The following is a 21,031-nucleotide window of genomic DNA, read 5'->3' as shown; positions in this document are numbered from 1 at the left end:
AATGCATCCCGCACGTGTTGTGGTCGATTGTAACGTTGCGATGTAGGCAGTCTGTTTTCTGTCCACTCCTCATCGTACCTTCTGTTCTTTTGCATTTACCGATAACCAATGGTTTCGTTTGCAGCGGTTGGTAAGGAGCTGGAAATGCCGTCCCACAGATCCCTTATACCAAGTTGCTGATGAGTACTCTCAGTGAGCAGGAGTACAAGCAGCAAGATAGTGGTCTGAGTCAATGTTAGGACCTCGGAGCGTCCGCACGTCTAAAACACTGGAGATATGTCTTCCATCTATCACAACATGATCGATCTGATTGGTGGCTTTTTGATCCATCGATCAGATATACGAAATATCCGATATTACGAGAAAGTTAGGTAGCTTGATGAATTTTCCTTTGCTGGAATCTAGTACCAGCATCAATACCAACAACAATGTCAGAATCGAAATCCAACGCAGAATTACTTTTGCCAACAGGTGCTATTTTGGACTAAGTAAACAATTGGGAAGTAAAGTCCTCTCTCGACAAACAAAAACAAAACTCTATAAGTCACTCATTATTCCTGTCCTGCTATATGGTGCAGAGGCATGGACGATACCAACATCTGATGAGTCGACGTTACGAGTTTACAAGAGAAACGTTCTGCGAAAGATTTGTGGTTCTTTGCGCGTTAGACACGGCGAATACCGTATTCGATGAAACGATGGGCTGTATGAGATATACGACAACATTGACATAGTTTAGCGAATTAAAAGACAGCGGCTAAGCTGGCTAGGTCATGTTGTCCGAATGGACGAAAACGTTCCAGCTCTGTAAGTATTCGATGCAGTACCCACCGAGGGAGGCAGAGGAAGACCTCTCCTTTGGTACCAGGTAGAGAAGGACCTGGGTTCGCTTGGAATCTCCAATTGGCGCCACGTAGCGAAAACAAGAAACGACTGGGGCGCTTTTGTTAACTCGGCTATAACCACGTAAGCGGTTTCTGCGCCAGTGAAGAATAAGGAATCTAATACTACAGATAGCCATATTTCGGGCGCCGGCGAAGCCGATCAGCCTCAACTCATTTGGGGATGTTTCTTCATGGAGGCTGAATTTATTTCAGTTGTCATACTCTAGTGAAACTTGAACAGTTCACAGCCCATTTTCGATAGTAATGAGATTACGTCCAATAACGGGCGGAAGAGCACTGAAAATAGGTCTGCCGGTAAAAAATTTGAACTTTTTTAATATCAAAGAATGTCATAATTGTCTTCACAAAGGAATAGTTTGGGTTAGGTCATAGCGTTTGACTTTTCCATTGTTAAGGAACGCCTTGAAGAAAAAATGTTTATTTATTATTTTAATATTCCACTTAATTTCTTTGCAGGCAAAGATGAAAAATCCTTTGCTATGTACATTGACGGACAACGCTCATGGTTTCAGCATAATTCCGTACACGAGCGACGTGTCGAGGGTGGTATAACCACTGGCAGCACCATTGGTGTACTACTTGATCTGGAACGGCATACCTTGAGTTTTCTCGTCAATGAAATGCCACAAGGTTCCGTGGCATTCCGCGATCTCTACGGTGTCTTCTACCCGGCCGTGAGCATTAATCGCGGCGTGACACTGACCCTACACACCGCCATGGAGGCGCCGAAAATGGACTACTTCTGAGTAAGATTGAATAAGATGCGCTGCAATCCAAGAGAATGAACCGAAGGGACCGCAGTGGGAGGTAGGCGAAGTGCAACGCTTAGGCGCGCTTCAAGTGTGTTGTAAATATTTCGTATTTAAGCGCAATTTCAAAAACTAGCAATGCATATACATAGATACATACATACCTAGGCGTCTACTTACACGTTTTTAAATGTATTTATAGTTTTACATAGCATATAAATTTTTATGTAATTCGATTTGTAAGTAGCATAAATGGGTCGCTGACACATATCTTAAGCATTTCAAATGAAGTGAAATTCAAAATCGCCATAATATTCCAATTATTAATTTTTATAAAAATTTTGCATGTTAACACACATTGGTACTAGTAAGGTCTAAGTCTATAGTTCGTACAAAATTCAGCATTTGCAGCTACAAAAATTTTGAAAAAATACTAAAAACGAAGTTTGAAAAATCAAATGTCATGTTGCAGCAACAAATGACAGAAATAATAAAAAATTAAAGCAATAGTCGGTTTGAAGCATTTAGAAGTGATAATGCATCAATGAACGTTGTAATATGAGAAGGCATTAACACATGTACAAACAAATAAACAATCTAAAAAATCTAAAGAAGTTCACCAATAACTGGATTAAACACAAGTGACTGTTAAAAAAATAGCTAAAAATTAAAGTTGAAGAAATATAAATATTAAATTGTTGAAAAAATTAAAAAAAAGCAAATAACGCGTGACTGCCAACGAAAAAAAAAACAAAATTAAATAATTATTATATGAAATATGTCGCAATCACAATCTCTCACCTTTTTAGGGTTTAGGCATAGTCAGAGCCATGCAAAATTTATTGATTTTTCTTGACAAAAAAATTTTTTTATTTTTCTAAAATAAAAACTTAGCATCATTGGCGACTGTCACACGTTCAATATTTATTGCGATATTTGGATTGTGATCCATATTGATAAAATAAAAACATGAGGATTGCACCGCGACCTTAGGTCTCTCATGCCCTTATATTAATGATTGGCTGATCACGAGTAAATACTACAGCTTCAATAATTATGATAATTATGATTTTAATTCTTACAATACTTTGTTCCGTCGTATCAGGAACTTACATACAAGATGTCAGGGTTCGCGTGATCAATAGTGAACTTTCAACGCACGTTGATCCGGATTTATTTTCATATGACGGCCTGCTTTTTAGGCATTTTTTAGACTTTTTGTTTTCAGGACCAGTAAATAGATAGAACTTTAAGGTTAAACTGTTTAGTCGAAGAGACCGAAATCCATATCGTCGTCCTCCTCCTTCTTTTCGGATTTTTCTTTCTTATTATCATTTATTAAAATATATTTCGACGGTAAAAATATAAATTTAAAGCTAAAAATATTGTGTACAACAGGAAGTACAGCGTTCTGGCTCGAAAAAAATGGGCAGGCATGTCCGCTACCGTCCCCTATGATTTGCTTATCTGAAACAAAATTAATTAGCGGCATTTTAAGCTGTAAGCCTATGTGCACGGCAAGAGCTATTATCAAATGAATATATCATTTTGGGAATTTTTGATTGTTAATAGTTCATTTCATGCATTTACATTTACCCTACAAATTTCAAGTTATTCGGTAAAACCAGTTTTCAGATACGACCCCCGTAAATGTTTTGTGGTATGGATCTCAATCCATTGGTATTGCATGCTACACGTTCAATAAATATCGTGATCCTGGATTAGGGTCAATATACGAGGTTTGTTCAAAAAGTATCGGGAATTTTGTATTTCCTAAGAAACAATCAAGGATCGGACATTCTAGGTAGATGCACTTAAATCGTTATCCTTAATGCGTTTGCTATGTTCGTCATCAAAAGGGGGGACTCTCGCCCGACGCTGTTGTTTATTTTTCATTGGCGGCATTTTTTACGTGGCGGGTCCCAAACCCAGCGCACAACCCTGGGGAGTGATGGTTCGCCTTCAAACGGACGTTTTTTGGTTACCTATCCTCTGGGTCTAAGACGGGAGTCGTGAGCTGCTTGAGCCATCTATAAAATAATCGTTTCTGGACACTCCCAAGTGACTGCCACTCAGAGAACATTCCTTACTCGCGTTAACTTCTACACATTACTCCATCCTCCAATTTTGCACTTTCTGCCAGCATTTTTTTTTTTTTCAAATTATTAAACCACTTAAAAATATAATTTTTCGGATCTTATTTAGCTCCTCCTCCGATGCAGTTTTTATCTCCTGAATCGTAGCGTAACGTCATTCATTCATGGGTCTCTTCACTTTTAGGAACAAAAACAGTCACCGGGGGACAGATCTATGGCACAAAATGGCTGCGACACCATTAATGTGTTGTTTTTGACCAAATATTCGCACTCAAGCAACAATACGTGAGCAGGGACGTTTTCATGGTACAAAAGGCGTATAACTTGCACCTAATATCATTTATTAACAGTACGACCCTTGTGTAAGAACTTATGAAGCACGACACCCCTGCAAGCGTAGAAAACTGTTAGCAAAACCTCCAAATTCGACCAAAATTGGCGCTTTTTCTCAGTGTTGGCTCATGCGTCAGCCCGCATTGGAATGATTGAGCTTTGATTTTCGCGTCATAATCACAAAACCATGATTGCTTACCAATTTATGAGTCTCTGGAGCAGATGTGGGTCATCGCGAACTGAGTTCAATGTTTTCAAAAAGTTATTTAACCATTTAATTCGGTTTGCGAGCACAAAAAACATTGTTTTGAGAAAAATTCATTTGAAATTTCGCAACTGCTGCGTTTAAGAGCATCCGGGAACCCTTTAATTATCCAATAAATCGTAAAGTATTTGTCGGACTTAGCTTTCATAGAATATAGAATACTTTAAAGATATTATGATTAAAGAAAATGTCGAAATTCTTCTTTTTTTTTGTTTAGAATTCTGACTGTCCCTAACCCCTTACATCTATTACCAATTAAAGTGCTTTCTTTTATGTAAATATAATAATCACAGCTAAAATACAGCACTGCAGGCAACAGATTTCGTTTTGATATTTTTTTGTAGAATAATGATTGTAATTTGTATTCATAACTTCAAAAAAAGTTTTGTCTTCGCAACGATTTCATTTAGTTTAGTCACAACAGTAGCAATAGAATTTGATTAAAGATTTTTTATTTTGATTTATTCAGCAAACAGTTTGTTTTAAATTGCTTGTGTTTACTTTTTTCATGACATTTGGTTTCAGTTTACAGCCACTCATTAAAAAAAAGCTGCTAAAGTATATTTAGGATTTAATGAATTACTAGACCTTAAACTGAAATTCGATACCAAAAAATTTCTCCAAGCTACAATCTATTTTCCAAAATCGCAGATTCTAAATGTTGAAATTATAAAATTAAATGCTTCGAAAACATATATCTATATAAACACATACAAATAGATAAAGTTGTAAAAAATAAGAGCAAAATTAAAATGCGAAACATTCAAGGCGGAGAAAAGCAAAATGCTTTCCCTGCGCATGCCAGCTATAACACTTAAGCTTATACCAAAAATCTTACACTAGCGTAAACTTTTTAGAGCTTAGATACTTATACCCTATAAGTGTATTGTATTATAAATGCTTTGACACAAATTACATACATAAAAGAGGAACCCAAAACCAAGAGACGAAAGCCAAAAGACTTCGCCAAATCACGCGAACTAAATTTAATTACTAACGATATAGAAAAGCGCTCTGTAAATAGTAGTTGTCAATGATACGAGTGTCTAAATACAAACTGTTCAAAAGCTTTCGAAAAAGCGGCAAAGCGATTGTACCATAAATGTTTAAAATGATGCCATGATAATAGACTGCACTTAAAAAAAAAACTTTGCCATTAGTAAAATTGCGGAAAATTTCCAACGGCACAGAAAACAAAATCTAAATACAAAAAAAAATAAAATAAAAATCAATAAAACTCACAAACATATAAACATTAATACGTTTTTTCACCTTATTTGCGTTTGAATCAAAGAAAAGCTTGTAAATTTTGCATAAATATGAATTGTTAGTGTAGGCAAACGTTTTCCATTATTGAAAACGCGAGAAAATTACAAAAAAATTAAAAAATTAAATGGCAAATAAATGAGTATTTGTACATACATACATAAATATATGTGCATGCATTTGTATTTAAAAACATACGTTTAACGTAAATATCTATATATATATATATACTAGTACATGAATAAACGCATATATGTATGAATGTTTTAGCGATTAACCTACAAAACATTTTTTATTTTTAATTAAGCGTAAAACACTTAAACGTAATTGCAAAGTAAATAGTAATTTCGCATTAATCCCAATGTAATTAATTATTAATAATAATAAAAAAATATGTCAGCTGATGAAAAGAAAAAAAAAACTAAACAAACACAAGCCAAACGAAGGGAAGTTGGCTAGAATGTTCATAGAAATAGCAATGTAATGATCAAAAAATACCATAAATGATAATAAAATTTAATGGCTAATTATTAACAATCAATAAAAATACATATGTCACAAAGAAGCAACACTGGTTCGCATTTCATTTTACCAAGTTTGAGTTTTAGATTAAACTAGTCCACTATGCTTCAGAACGATTCCAATGACTTACTTCTTTATAGGTATTATTAGCTGTTAACGAATCGAACACACTAGACCAAGTGTTCACACTGATTCCCAGCACTGTCGACGTTTGTAAAGGGTGATCCAAACAAAGGTATTATATTCAATAGCTTTTTTTTGACAGATCACGCGTGAGTCGTGCCAAGCTGTCATGTTATTTGTGTTGAGTATTGTTTGGCAGTTCATCATGAAAAGGCTTACACTTGAACAACGTTTACAAATCCTTCAACTTTATTACGAAAATTCACGTTCTCTAAAGAGTGTGTTTCGCGCACTTCACTCAACTTATGGTCAACAAAATCGGCCTACTGAGCGTATTATTCACATCTCCTTGACCCATCTTGAGACCCGGCATTCATTACTGGATACTAATCAATCGAATAAACCACGTCCAGCACGTAGTGAAGAAAATATAGTAGCCGTAGCTGAGAGTGAACCCGAAGACCGTGGAGAGTCGATTCGCAGCAACTCGGACTGACGTATGGAACGTCTTGGCACATTTTACGTGGAGTTCTTAAATTGAAAGTGTACAAAATATAGCTTTTGCAGGAACTGAAACCGCTCAACCTTCCCAAGCGAATCTCGATACGAAATTCGGATCTACTTTTTAATTATGCGAAATTTGGACCACCCTGTGCCAAGAATAAATACGTGCAATTTTCGTTTTTGCTTTCTACAACTCAAAAGCTAACAAATATTTTATTCGAAAATTGGCTTGAAAATCCGAAAATCGGCTTGAAAATCCGAAAATCGAATTACAGAATATAAAAAATCCGAATTCGAGTAAACTTTTTTTCGAATCGAGTTACAGAATAGGCCCCCTGGGCTCTTGAGGAGTTCCAGAAGATCCGACGTTTTCAAGTCAAATTTTGTTCAGCGATTGGCCCATTTCAGACTCATTTGGGACGCAGAGCAACCGGAAGAGATTCAAGAGCTGCCATTTAATCCAGAAGGAACAACGGTTTGGTGTGATTTGGGGGCCGATGCAATCATCGGTCCATATTTCTTCAAAAATTATGCTAGTGCGAACGTAATCGTCGTAATCGACTGTTATTAAAGTTTGTGATCTCGGCGAAATTTGGTTTCAACAAGACGTCGCCACTTCCCACACATAGCATCGATTACTGGATTTATTGAGAGGACATTTCGGTGAGCAAATAATTTCACGTTTTAGGCCGGTCGATTGGCCACCAAGATCATGTGATTTTATACCGTTATACCGTTAGCCACGTCGAGCTCTGACTATTCGCATAGCGGATCGTATCAATGCATTGATCAGTGCCCCGAAATTGACAGGCATTTTTCAGTACCAATTGGCAGTGTGGACACAATAACCAGATGACAGAGTTCGAGGCATATCTAAAACTTCTGCCGTACTTTGAGTCACGCACCCGGTTGCAAGGCAACTCCACATTGAACTGACAAAATTTAATTTCATCACTTTTTCGGATAATAATCACAAACACCACGATACTCCCCGAAGGGTCGTAGTAGCCGAAACGAAACTACTACCAGTTGAGCTTTCATAATGCTCTGGACTACTGACCAGAAGTTGGACCCTTTATACTCATTACACGTATCGGGTATGAAACAAATTTCACTGTGTTTTAGGTGAATACCTGTTATACGTGGCCAAACCTCACGGTGCTTTAAAGCACATATATCACATAGTAGGGAATTGCCAGATGTGCTTGTCTCCGTTATAGTCAGTAAAGTAGATGTTGAATATAGCTCAGACTTAACTTAAGCTCTGTTCACGAACCCCAAATCACACGAATGAGTGTGCTTTTTATGTTTGTGTTTGTTATTTAACAGGACATCCTTAATGTATTTGCGAAAACTGGCCTTCGCAACCACTTTGATAGGCAAACAAGCTCTTGACCGCAGGCCAATAATAGGCAAAGCGAAATCAGCTAAAATTAAACGGCTGCAAAGCAACCGTACACAATAACCTCCAGGTATTTCTAAACAAGCGACAGTGCCATCCATGTATTGTGCGTGTGTATGTTTGTGTGCTCACTTATAGTCGCATTTGAGGTCGACCGAACTGCGTGATTGCAGAACCACCAGATAGCTCATTATTATTTCTCAATTGATTTTGCTACGCTGGCAGAGGCTCGCCTAATCTCCGACTAACCGAAATCAGCCAATCCAGCCCCCACACTCTCCCGCTCGCAGCACTTTGATACGCCACTGCACAGCGTTGGATAAACATCAAAGCTTTTCAATTTAAATAATAAATTAAAGCCACACCAACAATTGTAGGAACTCAAACAAAATAGAGTAAGTAAAACAAAGAAATTGCAAAAACAAAAACAAAAATCGTAAAAAATTAATGTATGCACCTTTTGTAGTATATCTATGGAAAATACATACAGACACATACATATAAGTAAATGAATAAATTGCAAAGGCAAAAAGTCGACAGCTTTGCAGCCGACATTGAAGAAGATGAAAACCGCAAATATCTGCGGTCAAAATGAATTTGCTGCCGAGGCCATGAAGTGTCGGTGATAGCCGAGTGCCACTGCTGCCACTGACATGCTGGTAAATGGCCAGCCGCTGGGAAGTGCGGTGGTGTCAGCGTTTGTTGACCGCTAACTGCTCAGCCACTGATTGTTGAAATCAAAAGTCAATGAAGTTTATACCGCTGCAAATGGATAATTAGAAATTAAATAAATAACTTGATTAAAAAATCTACACATATATACATATGTCATATACATTGTGACAAAGAAGCACCCGGAAATTGTAAAAAGAACGCAAAATTTCTAATTATGCATCAATACTTATTTTGTCGCCTTCAAAGCATGTAATTCCCACCAGATGTAAAACTTACACCTATACCCACGATTTTTCCAGTCGTCGCCACTATTTTGCAAAGCCTTCAGATACTTCAGCGAATTTTGTTTTATCTCGATCTCGATCGATTGAAAACGGGTTTCACGGGGCGGCAATATCAGCTTGAATACGTTGGTTCATCGATGCTATTCATTGCGTTTTTGGCTCTAGATTCGATCACAATCGTGGTTCGATGCGAGAAAAATTCAGCTTTATCGGCATGAGTAGGCTAGAACGTGTTTCATACCCAAAATATTCATCAAAATCATTCGAATGGACTCGCGAGAGACGTCGAGTTCTCTTACCATCTCTCTAATACTTACCTGACGATTTATTATTATTTTCATCAGTTGAAGAGGTCGAAAGTCGTCCAGAACGAGGCTTGTCTTCTACGATCTCTTGATCGCCTTTGAAAGTTTTGTGCCACTCGTAGGCTTGTATTTTTGATTAAACTGAATAGCCATAAGCCTTTTCCAACATTCGCAACGATTCCGCACACGAAATTTGGTTAGGAATACAAATTTCAAATCAAATTTTGTGTTCGATATTTTCATCCAATGTAAAAATCGCAACACACTACTGAGGTGTACCGACGCAAGCAGCTGTTGTAAACAAACTGGTTGACAGATCGCGTTCATATTTGGCATAGTAATCAAGGACAGTCCTACCAACTTAGCAAAGTACATTTTTTTGAAATATAATTTACACGAGGAATTAAACTCAAATTTCCGGGTGCTTTTTTGTCACAATGTATGTCATTTAAGTATGTTTTTCAGCTTATTACTCAGCTTATCCATTATATAAAGGGTATTTCTTTAGCCTTATGGTTTTCAGAAAGATGGCATCAACATCCTTCAACTCAGACGAAACTCGAAAACGTTATTAATCATGGCTCTATAGTGTTCCTCATTGACTGTAACATTATGGCCGTCTTCATTAATAATGTATAAAAAATATGGATTAATGATTCCCTCTGCCCAAGAGCACATCAAACAGTCACTTTTTAAGGATGTAACGGCATTCCAACAATGACTTGTGGACCATAGCAACAGATTCAACCAAAGGGAAGTTTCATCACTGAACCAAATTTTTTTGTGTAAATCGCGCTCGGTGGCCAACTGGTTTTGAGACCGCGCGTGATGTTCGTTCAGTTTCACTTCGTGCACGAGTTGGATTTTGTAAAACAGCAAACCAAGATCCTTCCAAAAAATCTTTGATAAAGTGAATGGACGCAGACTCATTTGAGTTTGCTTCGAGGACACGCATAATCCACCAAAGTAAATGTGGTACAAAACCGATCCATGGATGCTCGCATTACCGACTCTGTTAGGCGATTTTCACACGTTTAAAAAAACACCCATTATCATTCATTCAACGGACACCCAGGAAGCTACTGCTACTGTTAAATAATAAATATTTCGAGAATTCAGATTAGATGAGGAAAGATTTGTGAGTGCTAACCATTGTGGAAGCTTTTTTAAGAACCGCTTTGTTAATTAGAACCGAAAATCCAAAATTCCTCTTTATACTTAATGCCTAAATTTAGTTATTTTCGCATTCGGAAAAAATATTAATTGAAAATACGCGAAGTCGACAGCCATAGGATGTGTGAAAACCTATGTTCGTTACGGTTTCGTAGTTGCAACGTGTATACAAATCAAGTTATTCTCTTCTTCTAACAACATGAACTTCAAGTAAAATTATTTTAATCCATTTTTAAGTGGCGAAGTCAGTCTGGGCTTTTCAAAGCAGCAATAAATATTTTGGCTTAAAGTACACTTTACTTTTAAAAGATAATACTCAATTGATTGAATGGAAAAAAAAGCTTTCTCGTGCACTATAGTGTCAAATCGACGAACCAAGATCCTTCGGAAAAGTCTTTCATTAGGTGTTTGGGCACAGCACCAATTGTTGCGCGCAATGGTGGATGTTATTGTTGCTGTAGCGGTTATGTAGTCCGCACTTAGGTGAAAAGATTCAGGGTTGCGATCGAAATCATCTAATGGTAGTGCTAAGAAACGTACTATTTCGACGAGGTCCGATCATGGGGTGTTAGAAGAACGGAGTTCGTTGGACATGTAAAGATGTGGTGAAAGTCACGTGAGGACTCATTGAAAACAATGACATTGCTCAATCTGCACCCGTTGCAGCTGGTGGTTTGACTCCAAGTACTACGTCACTCTTATGATGGAGTCGGTGATGTTCATGGCTTCACTCTGAATGACGGTTACTGCTTGCCTGAAGTTTTTTGCGTCTGAAATCTGGGCAGCGTACTTTTCGATATCGTCGACGTAGTCCAGAAAATACCTCTTGATGTTCTTGAAGTTTGTTGCGTCCGAAATCTGGTCAGCGTACTTTTCGATATCGTCGACGTAGTCACGAAAAGATGTTCCTAGGAGGCAGCTCCGCTTCCAGCAGACGACTGAAGAGATGGTTTCCACAAAAACATCGCAGCAGAAACTCCATGGAGAGGAGTGTATTAAGTTCTTGGGCGAAAGAATGTGGGCCTCACTATGTAAGTTTTCAGCAGATACTGTTGGACTCATTCGGTTGCTTTCTGAGTACATGCGGACACTACAGGTAATTATGATTTTTAAACCTTGACTACATGTTTAAAAAATACGAGTATTGAAAGAAAGAAACTCGATTCCTGTTTCGTGTCTCCCTGATTAAATTGACAAATTAGGGTCACTTCTATAGGGCTCTAGACTGGCTTTACCCCTTAACGGTATGAAGATTCTTCTAGTTAGCGGTATTGAATCGGGGAAAAACAAATGTTTCTATCGGTCGCTTATGGCACCTATAATTGAAGATATCCTTTAAATAATCCTTCACTTAAAACGCTTTCAATAATAAACTATAACAAAAAATCTGGATTTGAGCTTGCAGCAGTTGACGCATTTGTTTTCTTTTAAAGACACCAACATGCTACATCTGAAATTTTTTTTTGTAGAATTTGAAGCAACGATTGGCCATCAATTCGTTCGATTTCAGCCAAGCAGTGACAGGCTGTCAAAGTGACAGTTGAAAGCCGGACAGTTGGTTGGAAGGTTTGGCGAACAGCTCAATGGCAGCGACGTTAACAAATAACTTAATTCGGCCACTGAGTGGCATAGGGAAGCGTATGGTAGGAGTATATTTGCGACACATGCACGGAAACATATGAGCTTCTATGCTCACACAGCTGCCACTGTCGCTCAGTACGTCCATGCATCAACACCCAACTCTTGCCAGCTTAAGCGGAATTCAATATTAAGCCGTCACTATGCGATTTTGATGTATGAGTTTCGTGCTCCCATTTTTTCGATGAATTAAATTTTTCAAACGAGAATTATTTGTTAATTAAAGGACTCTTACGGTTTCGAAATCGTATGCAAAAGTTTCCAATAGCACTCAGTTTCCATTGTAATTTAGCAAAAGAAAAAAATCCGACTTTGCATTGCCACTATGCAATGCCACTTCAACATCCACGAACTCCAGCGACAAGTGGCACTCTACGGAGCTATAAGTAGCACTTAATTTTTGCGCCCCTCCAAAGTTAGTTACACGCTGACAGTGACGTTTACAGTTAAGTAAGCAAACAGTGGCAAATAAGTAAGCAATCAGGCCATCAAGTCAAAGCCGAGCTAACAAACTCTAAATACATACTACTTGCCCTCGGTGTATTGCTGTGCGAGGAGTAAGGAGAAATTGCGAGAATTGTGTAAATAGCAGTCATAAGTTGCCACATCCAGCCGCAACAGCTACGCCCACCTCATCCCTGGGCACTTCTGTCTTAACAAAGCAAAGCCTCATTACATTAAATACTTGTCTCAAACCGAAAAGCGCAACCTTTGGCATAACAACAGCAAACACACGCACCTTGAAGTAAGCCATCAGGAAAGTAATTATTTAATTACGAACATCTACACATATTTACATATACTGTATATTTGGCTGAAGGTACATAACAACAACATTAGCTGTGCTAGTTGATAGCTTTTAATGTGCTCTGGCTTTCGGTAAGCCAACTTAGTACATCGACTTTATTTAAATGCTGCACACAGCGAACAACAACAAGGGTTTGGCAAACATTTTGCTTCTTACAGCATAATTGGGCTGCAATACTAAGCAACAACAAATACTCGGTAAATTCAGGTAAATACTACGTTTACTGCTTAAAGACGTGACTTCTTCGAAATATATGTATCTGCATTTGCCATTAGATCGGTACACAAGTATAGTGATTACAGTGCTCTGTGTAAGACTTTTAAGCCGGAAAGTATAGGTTGCAAGATTTGCTTCTTATGACGAGGACGTCACAGGAATTTGATTTCGAGCTTTGGAGTTATACTAAAATTAAAAAAAAAAAAAAAAAAAAAAGAAAAAAATTATTTTGAAAATCCGTAAAATAAGACTGTTCGAAATAGCTTTAAAGGCATTTTAAAGATATCAAAGGAACATGTTGGCAATAATGTTCAGATGACATAGTCGTTACACTAACAGACATTAATTTCTATGCCAATAACGGATGATTTTCGTAACGTACGAAGTTCTTCAACATATCGTTGGTTTTGCAGTGTTTTTCGAATGACAGGAGGACGATTGACAAAGTCTTCAGTTTGGTTTGCCAATTTATAAGAATTGCCCCCAGCCACGATTTGAAAATCATGCTTGGCGAAATCGTGCAAGTTTATTCAAATAAGGTATTCAGCGCTCCACGTAAAATACTTATCCCCAAATGGCCTAAGGATAATCGGTAATTCGAGCAACCGAAATGAGGTTATCTTAGTCTAAAACCAGCAGAGAAAATTTTAATTGCCCAGCAGTCGATATTTCGGCGAATAAATGCAGACGTATCTGTCGAGCATTTCTATGCAGTTTCTGCTGGAAAATTTTTTTGGCAACCATCTCTGCAGTCGTATGCTGGAAGCTGAGCCGCCTCCTAGGTACATCAAGAGGCCTTTTACTTGACTACGTCGATGATTTGGCAAAGTACGCTGGCCAGACTTCAAACGCAACAAACTTCAGACAAGCACTGACCGCCATTTCAAGTGAACATCAACTCCTTCACCGACTGCCATTTGGAGTTAAACCAACATATCAGACCATGAGTTCGAGTTGTCCCGAGAACTTAGAAAGAGCTTTGCCCAACTTCGTCGCCAGAGGACCTCACTTATCTAAAATAACTCAAGTTATGGTCCCACCCCGCCGAAAAAGCATGATTCCTAGGCCTACCCTTAGATTACTTCGTTGACAATCAACATGAATCTCTCCACCCAAGCGGCGACTAGATAATCGTTACGACAACAACACCTCCATCATTGCGCGCATCAAGTGGAATAGTGCCCATCCACTTATTGGAAGATTTTACGAAAGGAGCTTAGTTTGTGGACTTACAAAATCTAACCAGTGTAAGAAGCTTCTATAGCCTCCTATCCCAATTTTTACAACAAAATTTTGTTTAGCATTGAAGCTTACTTTTGCTTGAAAGGGGAAATCATTAATCCATATTTGTTCACAAAAAACCGGCCCTAATGTTATAGTCAATGGAGAATTGGATGATGGTGCTGAGGACGACCTTTGGTTCCTGTGACATGGACGTTCCATTTAAAGCCTCTAGACTATTTTTTCTGAAGTTCTGTGAAATCGTTTGTCTACGCAGTTGAAGTCGTGACGATTGGAAGAAAATATTCGCCGTGTTATTGCCGACTTACAGCTACAATTGCTGTTAAAGGTTTGCTCTCGGTTGAAGTTCATTCTAGCCCGAAATCCTTTCCATAACATAAAGGCAAACCATTATCTTTATAATAAACTAAACTATTTGAAAAACACGTGTCTAAAAAAACATCTTTTACTAAAAGTCATAAAATTTTCGTGATAAGAATGTCAAAATATGTGACGCTTTAAAAAAAGTGGTCGCACAAGGGATCGAACTCAAGGTATGCTCAATTGTAGTACCTAGCTTTAGCTTGGAAACCATGGCGGCTGGTATCAACTATGAGGAGTAGCAAACCATTTATCAAATTAAATATGTTAGTGAATTCCTTCCATTGCCCGTTCCTCTGCAAATATTATGTACATATAGCAAGTAAAACATTAAAAACATATCGCACACAAAAAGACTAATATATTTCTACAATTTAACTTTCAAATGTACATTATATAATTATGCGTTACATGGATTGTGGTTCGTATTTCTTCATTAACTCTACCATATTTTTATGAGTCAATTCGCGTGCCTCCAAACCCCATATCATCGTCATATGATTCCACTTCTTATACGGATAAAGGTGATTTTCGACAACATTTGGTAGCTCTTTGGATAGATGCATCACATCTTTATAACCGCTAAGATGATCATTGGAGGTATAATATAGCGCGATCGGAGCAGTGATGTTTTTGATGGGATAGTCTTTTGGCTGAGAGCTGTTGTAGCGCTTGAGATTTTCCGTTGGTCCGTAATCGTACTGACAGAAACGTCCAGAGTCGATAAGTTGCACGTAGTGTTTGAATTGCTTCAGATTGCAACCGCTTGGCAGATGGGACATATAAACTGGCGCCATAGACTGAGTGTAGGAAAAAAGATAATAGTATTTATTGATAATTTGTAACTTAGTTGAAAACTTCGTTATTTTTGACTTACCGCATTCCACATTTTGGAATGTTTTCCTAATAACTGATACATGTAATCAAAGCAAGTATCTTCGGTCATCTTGGAGCGGAAGCAAGCTTTCCACAGTTCACTACGTGGCAGAAACTCGGTAATTGCGTTACCGGATACAGCCATTAAATTTCTTAAAATCGGCAGCAAAGGAGCGTTTACATTTTTCATATAGGACACAGGTGCCAGTGCACTCATGATGGTAATCTTTTCATTATACTCTGGACGCATAGAAGTCATCACAAAGAAGGATGTGGTGCCCTTTAAAAAAAAAATGTTTGCATACTTAGCGACAATTTTTTAGAAATTTATATCAAAGTATTTACACATATAGTATATTTCAAGGCGAAAATAATGATTTGTATTAAAATACGAGAAAATTATTTTTTTTTTTTGTCAGTCCGGGTCAAATTTGATCAGATGGAATAAGCAGTGACTCTATGCGCATTCTAATCATTTAAAAATAAAATATTCACAATTAAGGTATTTTATTCTAGTATGAAAGAAATTAAATAACTAAAATTTTGGGAGTTCGAATGATGCCAACTCGAAATTATAAATATGCCGCCCTTATCTCCATAACCCAAAGAGAACCTCTATATTTCGATATAAATATTGTGGTTTCGATTTATTCGCATTCAAATAGGATACTAGATTATTTTCAGGAAAATTAGATACTAGAATCGCCTTCCAAACGCCAGACCACTACAGTGTCTTCCAAGTATAGATCAGAGCAATTAAAGAAACCCCTATTAATCTGACCAAGAGAACTTTTTTATTCTCACAACAAAAGAATATATTTTTACGAGTATATACAGGGGGCCTATTCTGTAACTCGATTCGAAAATCAATTTACTCGAATTCGGATTTTTTATATTCTGTAACTCGATTTTCGGATTTTCAAGCCAATTTTCGAATAAAATATTCGTTAGCTTTTGAGTTGTAGAAAGCAAAAACGAATATTGACGTATTTTTTCTGGCACAGGGTGGTACAACTTTCGCATAATGATAAAGTAGATCCGAATTTCGAATAGAATACATTTTCGAATCGAGTTACAGAATAGGCCCCCAGATAGCCAAGCGGCTTTGAAATCACGAAAGTCCCTTAGGCTTTCATCGAAGGTGGTGAGAGAAGTGGGTTACAGGACATACTGATATTCATGGTAACTGCAAAGCAGATGTATTATACTGTGAAAAAGAGGGAATTTATATGCATTGTAGACAATTAATTGAAAATGTTTTAAATATAACTGAGGCTCGGTGAAGTCAACCCTTCAATTGCTTATGGAATATAAGCCACACATGCCGACTATTTAAATTCAAAAAGAATGATATAAGAACTCAAGTAGGAGTGCCAACAGATCACTGTCTGATTGATAGACACGCCAGCAGTCTGGGAATATAAATACCATACAACGACTATTTTAGAACCTGCCTAGAGGTAGAGGAAGAAGAAACTATAAATTATCTTCTGTGAATGCAAAGCTTTGTGTATTAAAAGAATCGCAACCGCCGTCGAGGGTTTTTTGGCGACGTTTCGTAAGTTACACATAATAAATGATTTGCTTGTTTGACAGAAAACAAAGAAGACCCAATATTTTAACTAAAAACTGACCTGCGAATGACCGAAATATGCCATTTTATCATAGCCCGTATTGTTCAAAACATAATCTATCGAAGCAGGCAAATCATAAAAGCCAATTTCATGCCAACTGAATCGCCAAAATGACTTGTCGACATCCGGATTATACATTGTATGGTTGCGAGAATAGAAATTGCCACGTGCATTACCCATCCATACATCGTAACCCAGATCGTGCAGATAGTAACCTGAAAATATGTATAAATGCGCAACAATAATAAAATATATTTGTACTTGTATATCGTTTATTTGATGTACTACATTAAAACTATGAATACGCTTATGGTACTCACCGAGAGCCGCCCACGGGCCACTTAGCAACCAAGTAATTGAGCTATCTAAAAGTCCATGCATTAGAAAAACGGGTCGCGCCTTCGGACGCGGCAAACGAAATAGACGCAAAATATACTTGTCCTCGGTAGTGACAAAGTGACTTTCCAAAGGGTAGTGATACTTTCGTGTGAGTCCCAACTATGCATGGAAAGGTAAAATATAAACATTAATTATTTTTAAAGTAAAAGTAAAACAGCAAAAACGTTAACTTCGGTTGCACCAAAAAATACCCTTCACAAACAAAACAGCTTTCTATACAAGAACTTGATTCCGATCGGTCAGTGCATCTCCTGTAAAAATTATGCAGATCGAACCATTATATTGAATAGTCGAAAAAGTATTTTCGTATTTATTCAATAGTTGCTTTAAGCTTCATTTAACCAAAAAAAAATTAAATTCGGGGAAGTTGAAAAAAGTTACAGCTGTTCAAAAATGAGTGAAAAAATTCAGAAGTTCACTTTATTTTGAAATTTTTATATAAAAAAGGGAAGAATGCACGCAAGCCATCAATGAAATTTGTGAAGTTTACCGAGACGATGCTGTATCAGTTCGTGTAGCACAACAATGGTTCGCTCGCTTCCGTTCTGGAAATTTCGATGTGAAAGATGCACCTCGCTCTGGTCGACCTATCGTTGAAAAGTCGATAAAATTATGGAAAAGATTGACCAAGATAGTCACATAAGCAGCCATGACATCGCTAAGGAACTTAACATTCATTATCAAACGGTTTTGAACCATTTAAAAAAAACTGGCTACAAAAACAGAATTGTCTGTGAAAAATGTAATGGACCGAATTAACATCTGCGATTCTTTGCTGAAATGAAATGAAATCGAACCATAACAGAAGATGAAAAGTGGATCAAATACGACAATAATGGTCCAAGTGAAGAATCGAAAAAAACGGCCAGAACTGACCAACAGAAAGGGCTTCGTCTTCCATCAGGACAACGCTAGGCCACACACATCTTTGATGGCTCGGCAAAAACTGGGAAAGCTTGGCTGAGAAGCTTTGATGCATTCACCATATAGCCCTGACCTTGCACCATCGGACTACCATTTGTTTCGATCAATGCAGAACTCCCTTAATGAAGTAAAGTTGGCTTCAACAGAAGCCTGTGAAAATAACTTGTCGCAGTTTTTCGCCGAGAAACCAGAAAAGTTTTACACTGATGGAATAATGTTTGTAGTGGAAAAATGTGAAAAGGTGGTCGACCAAAATGTTACATATTCGATTCATTAAAATTCATTCTTAATATAAAATAAAAAAAAAATAAGTTGAAGTTTGATAAGAAATACGAAAGGACATTTTCGACTACCCAATATCATATCATATATTGTACCGTTTTTTGGACAATAACTTATATCCAATTTCGTAAAGATATCCCGTCAAATGAAAAAATTTTTCATGCAAGAACTTGATTGATAGTGGTCCGATATCAGCGGGTTCCGACAATCTATTCTATTGTAGAGCATCTTCGACGTTTTCTTATGAGTGTTCCAAACTTCCACGATCGACTGAAAACGGCTTCCAATTTCAGTTTGGAGGAACAATAAAAAAACACACGGAGCCAAAACTGGTGAATACGGTGCTTTATCGATGGTATTCATTGCGTTTTTGGTTTTAATTTGGATCACAATCTTGGCGCGATGCGATGGTGCATTATCATAGTGTAAAATCTGTGAACTATTCTACCTCAATTCCGGCCGTTTTCAACGGCTATTCTCTCACAAACGCCTCAATACGGCCAAATAGAACTCCTCATTGACCGCCTGCCCCTCCAAAGCAAATTTCATGATGCACCAAACCACGAATATCAAAAAAAAAATAAAAAAAAAACAAAACCATCATTCCCTTGATAATATGGCGGCTTTGGCGTGTTTGTTTTTGGAATTATTTGCATTTCAAACTCATAAACCCATGTCTCATCAGCAGTTATATTGCTCTCCATGAAAAAATTCAGCTTTATCGGAACGAATCGAGCAAGAACGCGTTTCATACCCAAAATAACAACCAAAATCGTTCGAACGGACTCGCGAGAAGTGTCGAACTCTATTGCCATCTCTCAAACCTTTGCCTAACGATTTTCAAGCACCATATCCTTCAACTTTTTAATATTTTCATTAGTTGAAGAGAACGAAGATCGTTCATAACGTGGGCTGTCTTCAACGATTTCTCGACCGTCTTTGAAGGCTAAGTACCACTCGTAGGCTTTTATTTTTGATAGAACTGAATCACCGTAACCCTTTGCCTACATTCGCAAGGATTCCTCTCACGAATTTGGTTAGATATACAAAATTCGAAGCAAATTCTTTGTTCAATATTTTTTTATCCATTGTAAGAATCCCAACGCACTACTGAGGTGTACCGACTTAAACAGTTGTTGTAAACAAACTGGTTGACAGATCGCGCTCATACTTGGAATTGCAATTAAGGGCAATCATACCAACGTAGAAAAATATTTTTTTTAATTACAATTTCCGGGTGCTTTTTTGTCGCAATATTTATATTATATTATTTATATATTTCTTTTTGTCACTAGCACTATTTGTAAAAACAAAGTCACACGTTCCACAATTTTTCTAGCTTTATACACAGAAAGTTGTTCGGGTTTTTACTAACCATATCCAAAGCACTATCTTCTATCACCGATGCCGAATATTTCTCTTCCATATAACCCGCTATAGCGACACCGAAGAAGCACATCAATTGTAGAGTGTTGCTAAGTGTGATTAAGTGGAACATATTGTTGGATTTTCGGTTTTAAAATCTTTCTTGTCTGGATATTAGAACAAACTTTTAAAATTATTTAATAATCCGTTATTGTATTTTTACACTATTGTACTTGTTTTCACGCTTTACATTTTCACGGCTATGATTCGCTTGAAATATTTTAAAAACATGCGACAAATTTTCCGATGTTTTGAAGTATCGCCGCTGAAATCGAAAAACACTGTGAGAGCTTGACTTGCACGGCGAGTGAAGTTCATCTAAATAATTACACACGTACATCATACTATATGTAGGTATGTGGCTATATTGTATTTATTGGTATTTAAATATAAACATATACACATGCATACATTAAAAAACATATGCACAATATATGATTTAAAGCAGATTTTAGTACCGATATTTAAAGCTCGTTTACTTGTCATTAGCTTCGACCATTAAAGTAATTAAAAATTAGTTTGACAAAAAAAAGAATTCAAAACTGTATTACTTTAATGATTGATTAATGATGTACATGTGCTCTGATATATATCTAAGGCACATTAAGATTAAATTTCGTACTTA

At 37.2% G+C, this 21,031-nt stretch overlaps 2 protein-coding genes across 3 annotated transcripts in view; one reads left to right on the top strand and one right to left on the bottom strand.

Moving 5' to 3' along the window:
* Positions 1-6,179, top strand: part of LOC126751955 (E3 ubiquitin-protein ligase TRIM9) — a 266,388-nt gene extending 260,209 nt beyond the window's left edge. For both annotated transcript variants that reach the window (XM_050462434.1, XM_050462433.1), the window contains one exon: positions 1,362-6,179. In XM_050462434.1, the coding sequence (XP_050318391.1) occupies positions 1,362-1,651 (290 nt within the window). In that variant the 3' untranslated portion in view covers positions 1,652-6,179. The remainder of the gene's footprint in view (positions 1-1,361) is intronic.
* Positions 6,180-15,201: 9,022 nt separating this feature from the next.
* LOC126752103 (lipase 1-like) lies at positions 15,202-20,696 on the bottom strand. The gene is made up of 5 exons (XM_050462667.1): positions 20,357-20,696; positions 17,697-17,874; positions 17,377-17,591; positions 15,744-16,022; positions 15,202-15,666 (listed from the first exon to the last, which is right to left on the bottom strand). The coding sequence occupies exons 1-5, from the start codon at positions 20,477-20,479 to the stop codon at positions 15,274-15,276; spliced, it is 1,188 nt and encodes a 395-aa protein (XP_050318624.1). The 5' UTR covers positions 20,480-20,696; the 3' UTR covers positions 15,202-15,273.
* Between the last annotated feature and the right edge of the window lie 335 nt (positions 20,697-21,031).

The sequence above is a fragment of the Bactrocera neohumeralis genome, chromosome 3 (genome assembly GCF_024586455.1).
Source record: "Bactrocera neohumeralis isolate Rockhampton chromosome 3, APGP_CSIRO_Bneo_wtdbg2-racon-allhic-juicebox.fasta_v2, whole genome shotgun sequence".
In the NCBI taxonomy this organism is placed as follows: Eukaryota; Metazoa; Arthropoda; class Insecta; order Diptera; family Tephritidae; genus Bactrocera; species Bactrocera neohumeralis.
Note: the sequence above shows the minus strand (reverse complement) of the source record. Positions and strands in the feature narration are given on the sequence as shown.

What these genes read in the sequence shown, in the direction of transcription:
- LOC126752103 (XM_050462667.1), bottom strand. Translation starts at nt 20,479, where the DNA reads ATGTTCCACTTAATCACACTTAGCAACACTCTACAATTGATGTGCTTC. An exon ending in AAGATAGTGCTTTGGATATG is followed by an intron (nt 17,875 to 20,356) that starts GTTAGTAAAAAC and finishes TTCCATGCATAG; the next exon opens with TTGGGACTCACACGAAAGTA. An exon ending in ATTCCAAAATGTGGAATGCG is followed by an intron (nt 15,667 to 15,743) that starts GTAAGTCAAAAA and finishes TCCTACACTCAG; the next exon opens with TCTATGGCGCCAGTTTATAT.